The sequence below is a fragment of the Triticum aestivum genome, chromosome 7D, assembly GCF_018294505.1.
Source record: "Triticum aestivum cultivar Chinese Spring chromosome 7D, IWGSC CS RefSeq v2.1, whole genome shotgun sequence".
Lineage (NCBI taxonomy): Eukaryota > Viridiplantae > Streptophyta > Magnoliopsida > Poales > Poaceae > Triticum > Triticum aestivum.
This window is the reverse complement of record NC_057814.1, coordinates 152,892,824-152,913,309: the sequence shown is the minus strand read 5'-3', so window position 1 is coordinate 152,913,309 and position 20,486 is coordinate 152,892,824. Positions and strand designations below refer to the sequence as shown.

The following is a 20,486-nucleotide window of genomic DNA, read 5'->3' as shown; positions in this document are numbered from 1 at the left end:
TAAGTTTGAAAAAATCCTACCGAGTGGTGAGCAACCCTCCCACTCGGGGGCTTAGCTGCAGTCCAGTACTCGCCTAAGTGTGAAAAATCCCACCGAGTGGTGAGCAACCCTCCCACTCGGGGGCTTAGCTGCAGTCCAGTACTCGCCTAAGTGTAAAAAATCCTATCGAGTGGTGAGCAACCCTCCCACTCGGGGGCTTAGCTGCAGTCCAGTACTTGCCTAAGTTTGAAACACATCTTTATCCGCAAGGACGATGAGGTGCAGGTCGACTACAACCTTCTCCTCAGAGCTACGCCACAAATACAACGTACGCTCCATCCTCATCCGCAAGGACGACGAGGTGCAGGTCGACTGCAATCTTCTCCTCAAAGCTAATCCACAAGTACAACGTACGCTCCATCCTCATCCGCGAGGACGACGAGGTGCAGGTCGACTGCAACCTTCTCCTCAGAGCTACGCCACAAGTACAATGTACGCTCCATCCTCGTCCGCAAGGACGACGAGGTGCAGGTCGACTGCAACCTTCTCCTCGAAACTACACCACAAGTACAATGTACGCTCCATCCTCATCCACAAGGACGATGAGGTGCAGGTCGACTAGAATCTCCTCCTCAGAGCTGCATCTCAAGTTCAAAGATTATTCCGAGTGAAGAACAAAACCCACTCGAAGACAAACGCAAGCATATTTCAAGGTAAACAAAGTTCAGATAAATCCTAAGGTTCCGCACCGCATATCAAAAGTACTCGAGCATCAAGCCCGAAGAAGTTTAAAGATTACACAATCACTCGGCATTCCGAGGCAAATAAAGGTGGAGCATAATGTTTTTTGGTCACTCATCTGGAGAAGGACTGGCTGGGTCGCAGAAACTGTCAAGATCTATGCTGTCTGCAATGCGAGTGGCAGCGTCAAGGAAAGTGTCCATAAAGGACTGGAAAGTGTGCCTTTTTGTGTTAGCAACCTTGAGCTCCGCCAGCTTGTCTTCTTTGACATCCTTGCAGTGCACTCGGACCAGAGACAAGGCGACATCAGCACCGCAGCGAGCAGACGACTTTTTCCATTCTTGCACTCGGTCAGGTATTTGGTTCAGTCGAGCCATCAGAGACTCGAGGTCTTGGGATAGTTCCGCCTGAGGCCAGAGTTCAGCATCAACCCGAGTCATCGCCGCCTTCAGGCGGGCAAGATAAGCAACCGCGCTGTCCATGCAAGATTCCAATCACAGCACATTCATTGCGACGTCATCTTTGACTGGGCAATTTATGGGGTCGAGACCTGTCTCGACCCGCCCAGTTTCCGCTTCAAAATCTTGGCAAAGCTCTGCATAGTTGAGTAAACGGTGAGTCGACGATATGATCGGGCTTGACAGTCGACCGCAATAAGTCAGTCAATCATCAGTACCTTCAAGTTTTAGGACCAGCTTTGCAGCAAGCTGGCCCAGATAAGACTCCAACTCGCCCTTCCTGGCCTTGAGGCTCCCAAGCTCGTTTGTCAGCTTGTCCTTGTCTTTCTTCAGTCGCTCGACCTCCCGATTGGCGTCAGAAATAGCAGCCTTCAGTTTGAAGTTCTCTTCTTCTAACTTGCCGACTGAAGCAAGCTTCTTGTCAGCAAGCGCCGTCTTCTCTCGCGCTTCCTTCTGTGCAGCTGCAAGATCCTGATCCTTCTTCTCCAAAGCCTGCTTCATTTTCTCTAAAGAAATAACATTCTTCAGACGGGCTTGGAGTTGACGGTTTTCACTACATACATCTGCTCGAGTGGAGTCACTCGGTTCAAAAAATGGAAAGGAAAAGTGCCAGCAGTGAGATAGACAGTTGACGATTGGTTACCTCCCATGGCAGCTACCTCATCACGAGCTGTCTTGAGATTCTTCTTGGCCAATTCCAGATCAAGGTTGAGGCTAATTTGTTGTTTGTTCATTGCAGAAAGCTGAGCCCCAAGATCACAAGATTTCTGCAGTATAAGCCATATCAGTTGACTGAGATAAAAGGACATCACAGTGATAGCTACTCTAAGACTACCACCGAATCAAACATTCAACGGCAGTCTCGGGGACTACACCCTGTGGGTGTACTTAGCGTGCCCCCACTAGTTTGAATAAACACTCGACATGGCCTGCCCAACGCGAGAGTAAAAAAAGTTCTCATACCATAGTCGACTGCCCGCAGTCAACCACGGTCTCGGGGACTACACCCAGTGGGTGCACTTAGCGTGCCCCCACTGGTTCTGGTTTCATTCGACCTGGTCCGTCCAGACCGAGTGACAAAATTGAGATCATAGTCGACTGCTCGCAGTCAACTATGGTCTCGGGGACTACACCCAGTGGGTGCACTAAGAGTGCCCCCACTAGTTCAAAGATTCAATTCAAGACAACTCAAATTGCCTCGTACAACTTCATAACAGTCACACCCAGTGGGTGATCGGATGAGAAGTATGATCAATCAGGAATCAAATAACCTGGACATTGGTCTGCAGAGCTGCTCCGGCGTTGAAGGCCACCTGACTGGCCTCATGCACCACTTTCATTTGCCCCATCACAAGGTTCAACTGAAGAAGAGCTTCTTTGGCGGCAGCCGGTGGGTCGTCCGGAGTCTGATAAGCAGTGAAAAGCGATGATGGCAGAGCGGTCGGTATTGGTGCAGCAGAAGTCTAAGCAGCTGATCCTGATGGGCAATCAGTCGACAGCGGGATAGCGAAAGTGACGTTGGTACGTGTCGGATCTGTCGATCGCTCGACTGCCGTCTCAGGCATCTCAGTCGACTGAGGAACCTGGACCTCAGGCGTCTTCCCGCTCAGTTCCACGTCCCTCCTCCTCCTTCCCCTCAGCGGTACTTCTTCTTCATCGTCCGAGAGCACAACAACATCTCGTGGTGCTGCAACAGACAGAGAAAGTCAAAGAGATAGCTGACAAACAATCCAGTCGTCCAAAAAAATTCGAGTCGGGCAGACTTACTGGCTTTGGAGGTAGCGGCATCGGCGGTTTCCTCGTCGTCTGGAGTCTTGTCGATATCCATATCAGTCGCAGCCGAGGCCGAGCTGTAAAGGTTCAGCATCCACTCGGTCAGTACAAGAGAATCGGTCAGAACAAGAAAATACAGGGAGAACATTTACCCAGAAGCAACAGGAACGTCCATCTTAATTTTAGGCAGGGTCTTCCGAGCCTTCGAAGGATTGATCTTGGGCTGCTTGGTGACCTTCTCAGCCAATTCTGGAGTCGAAGACCGAGCGCGCTTTTGAGATGGAGCGCTCGAGGCCACAGCCTTGCCGCGCCTGCCCGCGGGATCATGGTGCTGCTTGGATCGACGTTCGGAACGAGGTGGTGAGTCGGCTACCTCCTCGTTGTCCGACTCATCGCTCTCATCTTCATCACCGTCGGCTGGTGACTCCCACTCGCCACTCTCCTCCGTGCTGTCCTCACCTTCATGGTCCTGCTCCAGAGCTTGCTCGCCATTGGGCATTGAGTACATCTCTGTATAAATCTACAAAACAACGAGCCAAGTGGACATCAGTCGGATCCACAAACAGTCAGAAAACACATCCAAATTCAATCAAGTACATCTCTGTCCAAACACATCCAAACACATCCAAGGTTTGACCCTCCCTGCACCCCTGGGGTTGTCCTTGTTCCTGGTGATGCCCCTCAACCACTCGGCCACTGTTTTGGCCTCCACCTCCTCCGGATGAACCGAGCGGTATCACCAGCCCCGGAGTACATCCACATGGAGTGGTCGCGAGCTTGGAGTGGTTGAATGCGTCGACTGAGGAACACCTCCAGCAGATCCATGCCGGTGACACCTTGGTTGATCAATTGAACTACTCTCTCGACCAACATGCCCGTCTCCGGCTTCTACGCGGCGGTCGCTTTCAACGAAGATGGAGTTTGAACACGATCAAGAGAGAAAGGGAGAAGTCCAGTCGACTGGCCTGGAGTCGCAATATCCTGGCAATAGAATCAGGTCGACTGCCAACCCCTGACTGACTCAGGAAGAGTCATCGAAGGGAAGGAACTCCTCTTCCTCTTCTGAATACCCAGACCCCCACACATCTGGATAACATGGGTTTTCTCGTCGTTCGAGTTCGCTTTCTTCACTGTTTGGGAGCGGATGGTGAAAATGTGCTTCAAAAGACCCCAGTGCGGTCGACACCCTAGAAAATTCTCGCACATGGACACAAATGCGGCTAGGTATGTGATGGTGTTGGGAGTGAAATGATGGAGTTGAGCCCCGAAGAAATTCAAGAAACCTCGAAGGAAGGGGTGTGGAGGAAGCGAGAAACCGCGGCCGACATGGGTGGCAAGCAGAACACACTCACCCGGTTGCGGCTGTGGCTCCGTTTCCCCCTCCGGCAGCCGCGCGGACCCATGGACGATCAGCCCTGACTCGGCCATATCGTCCAAGTCCTCCTGCTGAAGCGAGGAACGGATCCAATCTCCCTAGATCCAACCCCGCGGCAGCCCCGAGCGCGATGAAGATCCCCGATTCGTCTTCTTGCCTTTCGCCGCCCCCGTCGCCTTCTTCGCGCGCTCCAGCGCCGCCGTTTTCTCCTTCCCCATGGCGGCAGAGCGGAGGCGTCGTGAGTGGAGAAGTCGGATGGGGTGAAAGAGCGAGAGGAAGAAGAAAGAGAATGGACACACACAGTGCGGATGCCTCGGCCTCGCCGCTTTTAAAGGCCCACTTCCGAGTGGCTGACGCGTGGGTCCGGGCAATCCTGTCAAATCCTGCAACAGTCGTACACGAGATACGTGGCGAAAAAGGTGGCGCAGAAATCGAAACATCCTGTTTATCCACTCCGCTTACCATGGCACGCTCCGCCTGGCGCGCTTTCACCGAAATTTCGAATCCTGCGAAATCCGGGATCCTGTGCAACCGATCACGCCAAAGATTTCGCGTCAAAGACAACACTCGGCGGGTGACATTATAAAAACCAATCGGCAATTCCTGGATCGATCAAGGCGACTGAAGCAAAGCCGAAGTACCAACACTAGCCTCCGTTCAGAGATGAGTTCTTGAGAAAGGCAAGAGTCAAAGCAAGATCAACTTCAACCTTCTTTTCACTCGGACCTCAATCCATTCGGGGGCTAATGATGAGGACATAGACCTAGGGTAGGGCGATAGGCCTGACCTATACGTACTACCTAAGGTCCTTGTCCTAGAAGCAAAGAAGTTCAAGAGCAAATAGAGAGGGCTCAACAAAGGTGTCGAGTGTAATCCACTCGACCTACCATTCACTCGGAGATCTCTCCTTATTTAGGTCACTCGATCACTCAACCACTCGACGTGCAGAAGAGCTAAAGCCACTCTGCGCAGCAACGGTCGGACGTTTACTCATAGACTTAATGATCATTTATATCACTTTATTATTGACGTTACCTGTAACGCTCTCACTTTATGTACATTGAATCCTGTGTAACGGAGGGGAGCTGGGGTCCTGGCACACTCTATATAAGCCACCCCCTCCTCTGAGACAAGGGTTCGCACCCCCTGTAACACACACACGCATATAATCCAGTCGACCGCCTCCGGGCTCCGAGACGTAGGGTTGTTACTTCCTTCGAGAAGGGCCTGAACTCGTAAAACTCTTGCGTACAACTTCTCCATATCTAAGATCTTGCCTCTACATCCCTAAACCCCATTCTACTCTCAGGCTTAGAACCACGACACCCTCCCCTACCTTTCCCCGCACTCCAATTAAGGAAAGGGGGCCGCGGCTTGGGAGGGACCCCAAGTAGGATTCCTCCTACTTGGGCGCCTCCTTTGGCTGCTCCTCCCTCCCTCCCACCTATATATATGTGAGAGGGGGGCGCCTAGCACAGAACAAAAATTACCTAGCCGTGTGCGGCGCCCCCCTCCATAGTTTACACCCCCGGTTATGTTTTCGTAGTGCTTAGGCGAAGCCCTGCGAAGATCACTTCACCATCACCGTCACCACGCCGTCGTGCTACTTGAACTCATCTACCACCTCATCGTCTTGCTGGATCAAGAAGGCGGAGGACGTCATCGAGCTGAACGTGTGCAGAACGCGGAGGTGCCGTACGTTCGATACTTGATCGGTTGGAGCGCGAAGAAGTTCGACTACATCAACCGCGTTGTTAAACGCTTCTGCTTATAGTCTATGAGGGTACGTAGACACACTCTCCCCTCTCGTTGCTATGCATCTCCATGGATAGATCATTGCGTGTGCGTAGATTTTTTTTTTGTTTTCCATGCAACGATTCCCAACATATTCCTTGAAACAGTGGTGGAGCACGATGTAACAGAGGAGTCAGATCATATGGCTTTATTAGTGCGTGTCCGTGACGCTGTACCTGCAGCAACGACCAAAGGGTACCACCCCTTTCGTTTTGAGGAGATGTGGTTGAGGCATGAGGGATGCGAGGACATGATACGACAACTATGGGAACGTGTACAGGGTCCCGATCTTTCAATTAATGCGGTCTGCACTAGACTGAATGAAGTCACAAGAGATTTGCACAGGTGGGCAAGGTTATCTTTGGGTCGGTTCGGCGCCAGATACCAAACTAAAGCAACAATTTGGGGATGCCAAAGAAAGAGTGTTAACCACTGGGTTAACTGCTGAAGTTAGGGACGTTGAGGGACAGCTCAAAGAAGTGTACGAGCGAGAAGAAATCATGCAAAAACAAAGATCATGAGTTGACTGGCTCAAGGCGGGGGACCAGAATACACAATACTTCCAAAACCATGCATCTCATCGAAAAAGAAAGAATATGGTGAAGGTGCTGATCACAGAGGATGGCACGAAATGCAACACAGATGAGGGCATGAGAGATATGGCTGCGACATTTTATGAACGGTTGTTTTCTTTAGAGGGGTCGGACCAAGCGAAGAGACTTCTGTGTCTATTTGATCGCGTTATAACAAATGAGATGAATGACCGGTTGGCATCACTTATTACGGATGACGAGATTGAGCATGCTTTATTTCAGATGGGGCCGACGAAGGCGCCGGGACCAGATGGTCTGTCGGCTCTGTTTTATCAACGTCACCGGTCGTTGTTAAAAGATGATGTTTGCTCGGTGATACGTGATTTCTTGTCTGGTGCAGCGACCCCAAATTCTTTTACTGGCACGGTAATTGTGATGATCCCGAAGGTAGACTCACCGGAGTTGCTAACACAATTTTGTTCGATCAGTCTATGTAATGTGCTATATAAAATTGCGGCAAAAGTACTTGCAAATAGGCTTAAGGCGATTCTTCCGATCCTGATCTCAGAGGAGCAGAGTGCCTTTGTACCGGGGCGTCTCATTACGGATAATGTACTTGTTGCGTATGAATGTACTCATGCTATCCGAACGAGAAAGAGGAAGACGCCTTTATGTGCGGTAAAACTTGACATGGTGAAGGCCTATGACCGAGTGGAGTGGACCTTTTTGGAGCAAATGTTGGCTAGATTTGGTTTTCATCAGGTATGGATTCAAATGATCATGAGGTGTATAACATCTGCGAGATTTTCCGTCAAGCTGAACGGGGGTTTTTCGAGAAGCTTTGTGCCTTCCAGGGGACTCCACCAGGGAGACCCGCTGTCACCATACTTATTCCCTTTCTGTGTGGAAGGTTTCTCAGCACCTTTGAGGACTACACAACAGGAAAACAACCTCAAAGGAGTGTCGTTCGAGAGCACTGGCCCCCACGTCACACATCTTTTCTTTGCAGACGACAGTCTTGTCTTCTTGGAGGGAAGTCGTAGCAATTTTAAGGCTCTAAAAAATATATTGACTATCTATGAGGATGCGTCTGGACAAAAAGTGAATCTCCAAAAATCCTCGGTTTTCTTTGGAAAGGGATGCAGGGATGAAAGCAAAGCTGAACTTTTGCAGGTGATTGGGATCAACTCAGAAGCTCTTAGTGAAAAGTACCTTGGACTGCCAACACTGGTTGGTAGATCAAAGGGAGGCACTTTCAAATATGTGAAAGAAAGTTCAGTAAACAAAGTCTCAAGATGGAAAGGCCAAGGACTGTCCAAGGTGGCTAGAGAGGTACTAATCAAGTCGGGCCTTCAAGGAACACCAACTCTCACCATGAGCTGTTTTCAACTCGCAAAGAAAATGTGCCAGAACCTGACTTTGATCTCGTCGCACTTCTGGTGGGGTGCAGCAAACGGAGAGAGTAAAGTGCATTGGCTTGCTTGGCACAAGATGTGTAAGGCGAAGAAGGAAGGAGGGATGGGATTCAGAGATCCAGAGGCTTTTAACCAAGCTTTGTTAGCTAAACAAGCTTGGCGTATTTTACTATACCCATCCTCGTTATGTGCTAGGATCCTCAAAGCCCGGTATTTTCCGGAGGGGTCCATCATGAACGCCACGTGCCCGAGTGAGGGATCCTTCACTTTTCGAAGCATCATTCACGGAAGACAGCTACTATGGGAAGGTGTGGTTTGGAGAATAGGAGATGGCACTACTATCAACGTACATCATGATAGCTGGATTCCTAGACAGGGGAGTCTCAAGCCGCTTGGGCAACAATACGTGCATGGAAAAACCCATGTTAGCGACCTGCTCAGCGAACAGGGAACTGAATGAGACTCAATGAAATTGGAGATGATGTTCACTCCTAATGATGTAAACGATATTAAGCAGATAGCTATTGGCGGCCCAGGTATGAGTGACTATTGTGCATGGAATTTTACACAGAATGGGCAATTCACGGTGAAATCAGCATACCATCTACGGATGTGACTGAATGGCTTGAAGACTAGACAGCCGTGTATTTCTATGCCACTCCGAGAGCACAAAGCTTGGCCCGCGCTTTGGGAACCAACACAGAACAAAGCGAAGATCCACGTCTGGAGGACGATGAAGAACGGACTAGCTGTGGGCACGGAGCTGCACCGATGAAGGATCAAGCCTGGCATTTTTTTGTGACGCTTGTGGACGAGAAGAAACATCCCATCACAGATTTTGGCCTCTCCGCACTCTGTACTGTTTTGGAAATATTTGTGTGAGGAGAAAGGAGCACCTGTGGTGCTCCCGCCACCCATGGATGGGTCTCTGAATGCAGTTTCAACATGGATGAAGGGATGGCTTTCGGACGCAGGAGACAAGGAGAAAGAAATCATGATCTAGGGGTTGTATGGGCTATGGTGTGCTCGTAATGAGGCAAGAGATGGCAAGAGAATCCCGGATGCTAGAGTGGTGGCGGACAGGGTTCATAGCCACATGCTGGAGTGGCGCTCGGTGCATGGTAAAGCTACGGTGACTAAGGAGCCAAAACAAGCTGAGAAGTGGAAACCACCAGAGCCGAGATGGATCAAGATCAATGCTAACGGAGCTATGGTGAGGACACAAGATAAAGGGGGAGGGGGAGTGATCCTAAGGGACCACGGCAGTGCTTTCAGAGGAGGGGCAGCGGTGTTCTTCCCATACATCACCAACCCTGAACTGTCGGAAATTTTAGCAACAAGACGTGCAGTGCAAATGGCGATTGAATTTGATGTTCAGCAAGCTCACGTGGAGTTAGACAACAAAGGTGTAGTCTCCATGCTGAATAATGGGGCCAAGAACATGTCAGCATTTGAACCATATATTGAAGATATTAAGGAGATGCTTCGTTCGCGGCAAGACTATAGGGTCACCTGGGCTCGGCGGACTGCCAATTCTGCAGCTCATGTCTTAGCTAGAGAGGGGGTTAGCAATGAGAGTAGTGTCATTTGGCATGAGGTGCCACCTGACTGTATTCTGCATATTGTAGCGGATGAGATCCCATACCTTGTTTAGTTAAATAAAGTTGAGGTTTACCCCTCAAAAAGAAAAGAAAAAAGAAATGAATATTTGATACTATTATTTTTAGAACAGAGATATACCTTTTTAACAGTAGAACAGGGATATTTGATACTAGCTATCCATATGTCTGATTCTGACATACTGGATATAATTGGAATGATTGATCCGACTACCCAAGGGTTGTAATGGAGCATAGAAGTCCACCGTTATGCCTGACACGATCCACCTGGAGATCTTGTGGTGTTTTAGTTCCCTAGATTGATGGATTGAAATCTTGTAGATTGTTGTCCAACGCTTCTTGTTTGGTGGGGGGTTGCGGCGATGATAGTGCCAATTGAGTTTTCCTGGGTTCTCATATTCATTATTTCCCCAGTCTTCTTCGTCACCGATACGACTAGGAAACAACGGCTCAACGACTTTGCATGCACAGGGTGTGTCCCCTAACCACGGTGCACTGGGGATATCAGAACCTTAACTATTATGGTAGGCGGTTCAAGCGGCTTTTCAAAACCTTCGAGGTTACTAGCCGAGCTTGTGTAGGCTCAGTCTTCTGTATTGTTTTAACTTGAGTCATGTAAAAAATAATCAATACACAAAAGAGAGACGCCAAGTTTGAGAAACATTGATGGAACTTTCAGTTTCATCACCGATCGATGTTGTTTCCATTTCTTCCAATATTTTTGATGAGATGCGGATGTATTGTGTTTATTATAGATATATAAAGACGGGTCATTGTGTAAATACAGTCAGCTAATTGTTTGGTTGAGTCAAGAAACTTCAGTTGGTAAATATGTCGTTTTAATTTGCATCAGTGAGTTGACTTCGTTGCCATCTCGCAAAAAAAAAAAGAGAGCTGACTCTGTTGGCCCGAGAGCACCTCGCACGGTAACTATTCGACTGAATTGGCTCAGCTTTGTACTTGTAGCAAAGTTGGAGGCACAGATGAACCGCATATGCCCATGACGGGACACAGCTTTGTGAACCGCCACGCGTGAGTGCGCGCTGGGCGCATGCGGACGGCATGCGTCGGCACTGCCTCCTTTCCACCGTGAACCAAGAAACGAAAAGAAAAGGCAGCGAGACAGAGTAAACCCGGCATTCCGATATGATGGCCCGTTGCCCTGGCCACTTTTGCTCGCCCGTCCCAGTCCGTGCTACTGCCGCCCAACCCAACATCAAATCATGCATGCGGGCGGCGTACGTGCGTCCTTGCGGCCAAAGGAACCCAACCAAATGCCTGGAACAGCGACCCTACCGCAGCGTGCATGATCATTCCATCGGAGTCCGAAAAGGCTGCGATGGTATGGGCGTCGCGTTTACAGCGTACTGGCGGGGACGCGGAGGATCACACATAAACATGTGGAGGTAGTGGAGCCGTGGTGCATCCCCACGCCCTGGAACCGCATGGGCGCGGCCTGGCTCCGCAGCAGAGCGCGCGGAGAAGATCGACAAGGCCCGCCCGCTTTCCGGGAGAACAACGGCGTCCGCGGCTTCGCGTACGTGTCGCGCTGCTCGAGCTCGACTGAAGCCCGTCGGTGAAAGTGGAGAACCGCTTTGCTTGGTAGGTCAACGTGGCGAGCACCAGCGACCGTCTCTCTTACTCCTGCACAGGATTGCTACTCGCTAGGATATCACAATCCGCTGTCTGAAATCAGTTAGGCGCCAATCCCATCTCCAAAAAACATACTGCTCACTTAGATGACACGATTACTCATGGACCATATCGTAACCAGCAGTGGCAGTGGGCTACTTGCATCAACATATACGCCTAGCTACTTGGAAGGTGTCCTTATTTGGGGGTTGCAGAAACATGGCCAAATGCCTCTTGATTCGTATGCCGAAACGAACAATTATTCCAACACAAGTGGCCCCACGATTCGTTCAGTTCAGGTGCGCGCGAGCCTGATCAAGGATCTTTCGGCCTTGTCACTACCCACTCCATCTGCACAAAACAATAACAACACTGGAACTGGACTTTGCTTCCAACACATAAAAGCGTGGATTCCAGCTCCGAGTATATATCATATCATTGCAGCAGCCTTATGATTGCAAATATGCAGCGAGCCTATGATTGCGAATTCGGCACCACCACCAACAACAACAATACAGTATAGTACACAGCAACAGCAAGATCCTCAAAACCCACCTGCAAAGATACGTACTTTGCATCATAACTGAATAATATACTACTACTACTACACCGAACACCACACTGCTAGTCCAATCTTTCTCTTTGTCCCAACACTGAGATGCGGAGGCACCAACCTTAATCTCACTAAAAAGATGAGTTAAAACCGGTAATTTTCAGACGCTCATCTTCCGGTGTTGAGCTTGAATCTAGCAACCATCTGATGAGATGAACTTGGACTCTAAAATACAGGCCATGCGTCGGCCGCTGACGGCCGCATCAGCTGCTGACTTCGGCGATGCTGTGCAGAGACGGGCGCCACTGGCGATGCCTCGAGCCTTTCGTCGAGCTGCTCGGGTGGCCGTCCCTGTCCTGCTGCTCCAACTGCAATACACACGACGGGCGGCAGCAGAGTAATGAGAACATGCCAATTTGCCATGTTGTACATATAAGTTTTAAAGATCGTAATGAGTGACGATTCCCATAAGTTTTGAGAAGAGAATAAATGGCGAACGATTCCTTGTCCACTAGTAGTTGGTAGGCGCCATATTCCTCATGTATCTGGCATTGCGATTGGAGAATGTCAACCTAGCTAGCTCGCAGGATTTTGTTTGGGCGGCGGCAGGAAATTCTAGGTATCCATCACTGCCGTTTCCATGTGGTGTGAGCAAAGCAGGATGTGGCCTAAACTATAGTTTAGCTCTGAGTGGGAATAATGTGCCCATTATATGTATAAGGAGCTATCATATCGTGTTTAGAGTAGTACATTATTCAAGTCATCATTGTGTCATGATCGTCTAATGTATGATATCTTTAGTAAATCAAAAATGGTTGGGCGGTTAGGTAGTATTGTGTCATGCATAACTCATACTAACTCGTAATAAGGTATACAAATTAGGAGGGTGGCCAACTGAATAAAAAAAACAACAAGTGCAAATGGTCTTATGGTCAAAGCTACCCCAAGTTAGCAGCAAACTGCGGATTAGCAGGTTAACTAACTAGGCAGTTACCTACTCTTATGTCACAATCAAGAAAAAACTCTTTTCATATTGGAGATTGGATAAGGACTCTAAATACTCTTGTGAACTTCACAAATTTCAAAATTAGAAGCACACAAGTACAAATTTCTGAAGAACAAACGATGGGAGCGAAATCGCCTGCCTTATTTCGTCAGATACCAGCGTTTTAGAGACTTGGTGATGACATGTCTTGATCAATTGCACATATGCACTACCACCAGTTCAAATTAATAATGAAGCAATAGTAGTACTAGAGATTAGTGAAGAGCTGGAATGAACCAGCGAACAGGGGGAGACCACAAAGCAAAGAAAAAGAGTAGGTTCTTGTACATGCAAAGTACTATTGGCTGATTATTGACCATCACGCGGACGAACATGCATGGTACAGAAACAAGGAGCTGCCATCGATGAACAGCAAAAAATGGGGGAGCAATAATGGGCAAGAAGGTACCTGATCGAGACCCTCGTCCATGAGTGACTGGTCGTTGCCGGCGGAGGCCTGCTGGCGCTGCCGCTGCGCCCTCCTGGTCTTCTCCTCCTTCCTGGCCTGCACGGCCCTGGTGACCTCGTCGACGGCGATGAGGCGGTAGGCGTGGCCGAGCTGCAGCGTGTCCCGGGGCTTGAGCAGCTTCACCCGCGTCAGCCGCACAGCGCCGCGCCTTTGCCGCTGGCCCTCTTCCTCGGTGACGCGGAGGGTGACGAGCGCGACGTAGTGGCCCGGGTTGGCGCGCATGACCTCGGCGGCGCTGGTGGCCCAGTAGAGCCGCTCCACCCGCCCGCCGCCCGGGTGCTGCACCACCACCGTCGCCTCCTCCGCCGCCTGGCAGTTGCCCATCCGCGCTCCCTGCTTCTACGCCGCCTCCCGAACGGGGTCGATCGACGGGGGAGAAAGAATAGGAGGGCGGCGGCGGTGGAGGCGGGCAATGATGCTGCTGATTTATGGGGGCGGCGCCCGGTGCCGGTGGGTGGTCGGGTGGTACTAACGACCGAGGTGGCGCTGCATGGTACCGCCCGCCCACTACTCTCGAGTCTGGACTCTGGTTGGGTCTCCCGCGCCGCTCGTCTCGGCCTGCTGCTCTTGATGTTTGGCTCGGCGGGGTCTTGTCGTCGCCGTGTGTGTTTGTCTTCGTTACACGCGTGACTCGTGGCGTACCGGCATGGTTGGAGCCGCGCGGCGAGGCACAGTTACGTTTAGGGCGCTGCTAGGCGCAGGTGCGCCGGCCAGGATTTGGGCCGGTCCAACCTACGCCGTACGATTAGCCTGTTTTAAACCGCTCAATGTGTAACTTCTTCATCCCGCTTCGCTAGAAAAACAGAGGGAAAACGCATAGTTGACTCTTGCCGCCGTCGCCGTCTGCCACAGCCCGTGTTGCCCATGGCTGGCTACGCGTCTGTAACAACCTGCACCCACTGCCTGCACCGCCGGTGGCTCGCCATGGCCGCCGGTCACCGGCCTCGCCGTCGTCGTCTCATGTATTCCTTGTCGGATCCACGCATGCAGCAACTTCCGCCCACCGTTGCAACTCCCTCACTGGCGATGGCAGCTTCGGTTGGACGGCCGCAGCTCCGAGTAGCGCCGGTCGCCGGTCGCAACACCCCGACGACGAGCTCGTGAAAAAGGACTCACCTTCGGATTTGCCGGTAGCAACAAAAATGCCCGCCGGTAGTAGCAAAAAGTTATGCTGGTTCCAGCAAAATAGCTCGTGGATGCTGCCACCCCGTCGTCATTGTAGCAAAATTGATCACCGCTTGTAGCTTTTGTGATTGCCGGTTATAGCAAAAATGAAAAGAGGTTCCAGCAAAAACTAGATGTAGCAAAAATCAAGGCAGTGGCGGCACCACCATCCTCTTAAATTGCAGCAAAATTAAAAAACGGTTCCAGCAAAAATCTAAAGAGGTTCCAGCAGAAAATTCATGGCTACCAGTGCCGTCGCCGCCCACAAACATCTTCGCTCATTGCAGCAAAATACAAAAGTGGTTCCAGCAAAAAAATTGATGTAGCAAAAAAATCATGGCAGCGACACACCACAATCTCTCTCAGATTGTAGCAAAACGAAAAAGTTTCCAGCAAAAATCCATGGCGGCCACCGCCGTTGCCGCCCAACACCATTGTCGCCGGGTTGAAGTGAATCCCACAGCCAATCCCCAGCACGACGACAGCAGCCCCCCTGAGTGCTCTTGTCGGCAGCGGAGGCGGCCGGCTGCGTGCCCCGTCTCATCCCGATGGATATGAAAAAATCGGGCGGTGCATGGGAGTGAAGGAAGCAGATGTGATTTCTCTGGTGTTTTTGATCTGGGCGCTCGCTGCCAACAAGAAACAAGAGGTAGGGGAAGGAGTGAATGAGTGGAGCAGAGCCTCCTGCAGGGGATAAGGAAAAGAAAGGGATGAGCGGTGGTGAGCCAGGTGGGCTGCACTAGAGACGTGGGCACGTGGGCAAACCAGGCGCCGTTTGATTAAAAGAAATCATGCGACTCGCACGCGACCGGCGGAGCGTTCGGCCGGCGCGCCGAACACAAACGTTTACCTTACGTTTACGCCCTAACGGTGAAGTACCAGTACCTTGTTTTTTTATAAAAAAATACTGCTCTTTATTTTACAAATAAATAAAACTTACTAGCAAATGTCCTTGCATTGCAATAAGAGACAATAATATTAGTAGTCAAATAAGTATGGCTCAATACCCTCACATATGAGTGTCCTCTATTTTATCATGGTGGCCCCATGTTGCCACTTATCTTTCTTCCCACCCTAGCTGATGCAATGCATTTGACGTGGTAAATCTCAAGGCTATGAGCTTCCCACTGCACCACACTTGTAATTGTGCCGCGCAAGGCAATGTTTGAAACTCTGAAAACAAATTTCATCAAACACAAACTACTACCAACGCTTAAAGACTTTCCAAAGACTAATTAAATCCTAGAAATAAAAGACTTCATGAACGTCTACTACGAAACATTTGTTATGTTGAGATGAAAATTTTCTGAAAATGCATGAACAGTTTTCAAATTCATAAATATTTTTTGACTTTAACAAACATTTTTTGAATCAATGAGCTTTAAAAAAATTGGGGAACAAATTTTGAAATTCATGATATGTTTTTGAATTTTTTAGAACATCTTCTAAAGTTTCATGGACATTTTTTCAGATTCACGAATATGTTTTGAATACACGATCATTTTTAAAAAATAATGAATATTATTGTATTCCGCGACCATTTTTCCCAAATCATTCAAGATGGTATTTTTTTCAAATTTCATGGATATTTTTCTTCAAATTCCCGGATATGATTTGAATACATTATCATTTTTATAAATCATGAACATTTTTATTTCATGAGATTTTTTTGAAATTGTGACTTTTTTATAATATGCAAACAGTTTTTTAAAATAACGGACATTTAGTGGTTTTCCGAGAATTTTTTGAATTCATGAACGTATATGATTTGCCGTTTTTTTTCAAAACTCACAATTTTTGAAATGTGGAATTTTTTAAAATCCAAAAGTAATTTAAAGAATGAAAAATAAATAATAAACGAGAGAAGTTAAAGGAAAAATCGAGATGGAAACTACAGGGCGTCACGCCGCGACATGGGCCAGCCCATGAGCTCGTGCGATGAGGAGAGAAAAGGAGAGAACAAGGGTAAACCGGGGGATTGAACCCGAGTCTCAAGCGTGAAAGATCGAGTGCTTAACCATTGTGGCGCTATGTGCTTGTGAAATATGGAGTCCTCACGGTATAAGGACCAAACTCCACACCGACTTTAAAATAATCAAATCGTTTTCTTCACTTACAGGTGGCATAGTGGGTAATTTATGGCAACTACAGAGTCAAATTTTGGACGAACGGGCAGAAGCACTAATCACTTTTGTTAGGTATAGATATAGATTAAACGTGGCTGGGGATCTCTGAGGGAGTCCTGGACTAAGGGGTCCTCGGGCGTCCGGCCTGTTAGCCAAGGGCCGGACTGATGGGCTGTGAAGATACGAAGACCGAAGACTCCACCCGTGTCCGGATGGGACTCTCCTTGGCGTGGAAGGCAAGCTTGGTGATCAAATATGAAGCTTTCCTTTCTCTGTAACCGACCTTATGTAACCCTAGATCCCTCCGGTGTCTATATAAACCGGAGGGCTTAGTCCAGATCGGCGTATACTCATAACCATAGTCATACAGGCTAGACTTCTAGGGTTTTAACCATTACGATCTCGTGGTAGATCAACTCTTGTAATACTCATATTCATCAAGATCAATCAAGCAGGAAGTAGGGTATTACCTCCATAGAGAGGGCCCGAACCTAGGTAAACATTGTGTCCCCCGTCTCCTGTTACCATCGATCCTAGACGCACAGTTCGTTACCCCCTACCCGAGATCCGCCGGTTTTGACACCGACATTGGTGCTTTCATTGAGAGTTCCACTGTGCCGTCGTCAAGAGGTTTGATGGCCCCTTCGATCATCTACAACGATGCTGTTCAAGGAGAAGTCTTCCTCCCCGGACAGATCTTCGTATTGGGCGGCTTCGCACTACGGGCCAACTCGCTTGGCCATCTGGAGTAGATCGAAAGCTACGACCCTGGCCATCAGGTCAGATTCGGGAGCTTGAATTACGTCGCGGACATCCGCGGAGACTTGATCTTCGACGGATTCGAGACCGCGGCAGCCGCTCCCTATCACCTCGATGAACATGACTTAAATCTGTCATCGGACCACATCCAGGAGATAGCTCCTGTAACTACTCTGGCCTTAGATCCAGAGCAAATCGCGCCATCCGAGGACGGGAAGCTCAACCCTGCCATGGAGGCCACAGATTCCGCGGTGTTGGAGCCGCACACAGACTTAGCCTCATGTGATATCTGTGTCACTGGAACTCCGGACTCGTTTCCGGCTATGAGTTCCAAACCATGTGCGTCCGCGGACGCCGAGCTTGATCGGTTATCGATCTTCGAATTCAGCGCCGCAGACATCTTCCGACACTCGCCTTTCTGCGATGTACTAAACTCATTAAAAAATCTGTCCTTGGCGGGGGACTCACAGCCGAATTATGTCCGGTTCGAACTGGAGGCTGACGATGGAGAATTTTGCTTCCCACCCACCACCCACTTCATAGCCACTGTCGATGACTTAACCGCACACTCGATTATGACTCCGAAGACATCCGGTATGGACGACGATGCCGGAGAAGAGGGGGCCCAAGCCATGCCGTTCACCGGACGATGGACGGCCACTTCCTCATATGACGTATACATGGTGGATACGCCAAAAGATAATAGCGGTGATGACAAGGAAAACCGAGTGGAGGGTGACCCCCCTAAGACGCAACCAAAGCGCCGTCGTCAGTGGCGCCGCTCTAAACCACGCCGCAGCAAGGACAGCAACACCGGCACAGGAGACAACAGCACTCCGAACGGTGCCGAAGACGTAGAAGACCACGACGAACAAACTGCCGAACAGGACAATCAGGAGGATGGGCAAGTCAGCCCTGACGAACATGCCATAAATGAAGACTCGGAGGATGGTAGTTATCATCCGCTCTCCGAGGAGGAGGTGAGCCTCGACAATGAGGACTTAATCGTGTCTGAGGAACCCCTCGAGCAGGAGCGCTTTAAGCGCTAGCTAATAGCCACTGCAAGGAGCCTGAAAAAGAATTAGCAGCAACTTCAAGCTGATCAAGATCTGCTCAACGATAAATGGACTGATGTCCTGGCAGCCGAAGAATATGACCTTAAGCGCCCAGCCAAAAGTTACCCGCGGCGTAAATTGCTATCTCAGTTTGACGATGAGGCGTTGGAGCCCATACCATCATCGCGCAATGCGGCTGACCGACCACCACGGGGTAGGGACAAAGCAGCAACTCAAGCTGAACACCAGCCTGCTCCACCTCACCGTAAGGGTAGAAATAAAACAGCTCGGGGACATACCTACGACCTGTGGCAAAGATTGGATAATAATGCAGGACATACTAAATCGATCTACGGATCGCAAGGGCGTGCCCCGACACGTGACGACGGCCACCTATTCGGACGCAACAAGCCTAGTCACTCTCGTGCCGAACTCCGCAGATGGACTCCATCGGAGCTACGTCACGATGTGGCCCGATAGAGAGGCATGGATGGTGGTAGTAGCCTCAACCTGCTTTATCAGGATACAGTGCGCAAAATGGGCATTAACCCATCACGGATTAAGCCCACAAAGACTACCTTTAAAGGAGTCATACCAGGTGTAGAGGCCCGCTGTACGGGCTCAATCACACTAGAGGTTGTCTTCGGATCTCCGGACAACTTCCGAAGCGAAGAGCTAATCTTTGATATCGTCCCCTTCCGCAGCGGCTATCACACACTGCTTGGACAAACCGCATTTGCTTGTTTCAACGCAGTGCCACACTATGCTTATCTCAAGCTCAAGATGCTCGGACCACGCGGCGTCATAACAGTCAATGGAAACACGGAACGCTCCCTCCGTACCGAGGAGCACACCGCTGCCCCAACAGCAGAGGTACAGAGCGGCCTTTTCAAGCAGAACCTTAATTCGGCGGCCGAACTCCCGGACACTACTAAGAGGGCCCGGACTATTCTGCAGCAGGACAGCTCGGCTCGTCAAGATCTCGACTAGCAATTCGGCCTCTGTCCCAGCCCCAATCAAGTGGCGGCATTCGTACCGCGCGTACATAATTACGCACTCAAAATACCATGGGCATAGACGGAGGTATTCCTACCTTGTGATCCATAGCACGGCTCGACCGCTCCCGGACACATATACTTTCACTATCTACTTTTCTCCTTTTCAGGTTTCTTTTCTACAGGCCTTCCCTGACGACCTGTTCACTGGTCCTGATAAAGGATGAATATACCAAGATGGCAAGAAGCACAGACGTACGGGGGAATTTCTAGGTGGTTTCTTTGACGATCACTCTACCCATTTTCGGGACCCACACACTGCTCTCCCTTGGTTTTGGCATGTTAAATAGCCTGTTGCTTATCGCACTATTTGTATCAATACGCCTTGACGTATTTATCAAATTATAAACGAAATAGTTTGCGGCCCAAATTTTTAAGGCCCCAGCTTATTACCTTTGCTCTCTTTCTGTTCTCCTTTGTTTTTTGTTGATAATTTTATCACATAGCACCCGTACACTTTGGTACGTTTCATATTCGCCAGGGGCTTCATAGCGCCCCGCACTATGGCAACAAAGTCCGAACACTTTTACAGTATAGTTCGGCACCCTGAACTTAGCATTATATGCATTGGCTCCGAATCATGTCTTTGGTCAATAGTTGGGTTGCCCGGCTCCTGTGCTTACTACCTTACGTTCCGCTATATCGGCTAGGGTAGTAAAGGGAGAACTACTGTGATTGTGTCCCTGTTCATCCGGGTGAGCACCTCAGTAGAGAAAGCCGAAAACTGACTGTCATGATGCGGCGAGAGCCGGTCAGCTATTCGGAGGTTTCAAATCGATAGAGGTTTTTTTCCGCATTACGTGAAGGGTCGGTACTTACCCGATCATGTGTTTACAACACCCTAGTTTGGATGCTAGGGGTTGTGCCTACATTTTTATTATCGAACTCCTATGGCTAAGTGAGGGTGATAAAGCATTATAGTCCGATTGCCTTTTTCGTTG

The 20,486-nt window shown here is 49.6% G+C and overlaps 1 protein-coding gene across 1 annotated transcript; it reads right to left on the bottom strand.

Moving 5' to 3' along the window:
- Positions 1–11,703: 11,703 nt before the first annotated feature.
- Positions 11,704–15,223, bottom strand: LOC123167680 (uncharacterized). Its single transcript, XM_044585534.1, has 2 exons — positions 13,327–15,223; positions 11,704–12,240 (listed from the first exon to the last, which is right to left on the bottom strand). Exons 1-2 carry the CDS (start codon positions 13,708–13,710, stop codon positions 12,136–12,138), a joined length of 489 nt encoding a protein of 162 aa, XP_044441469.1. The 5' UTR covers positions 13,711–15,223; the 3' UTR covers positions 11,704–12,135.
- Positions 15,224–20,486: the final 5,263 nt, after the last annotated feature.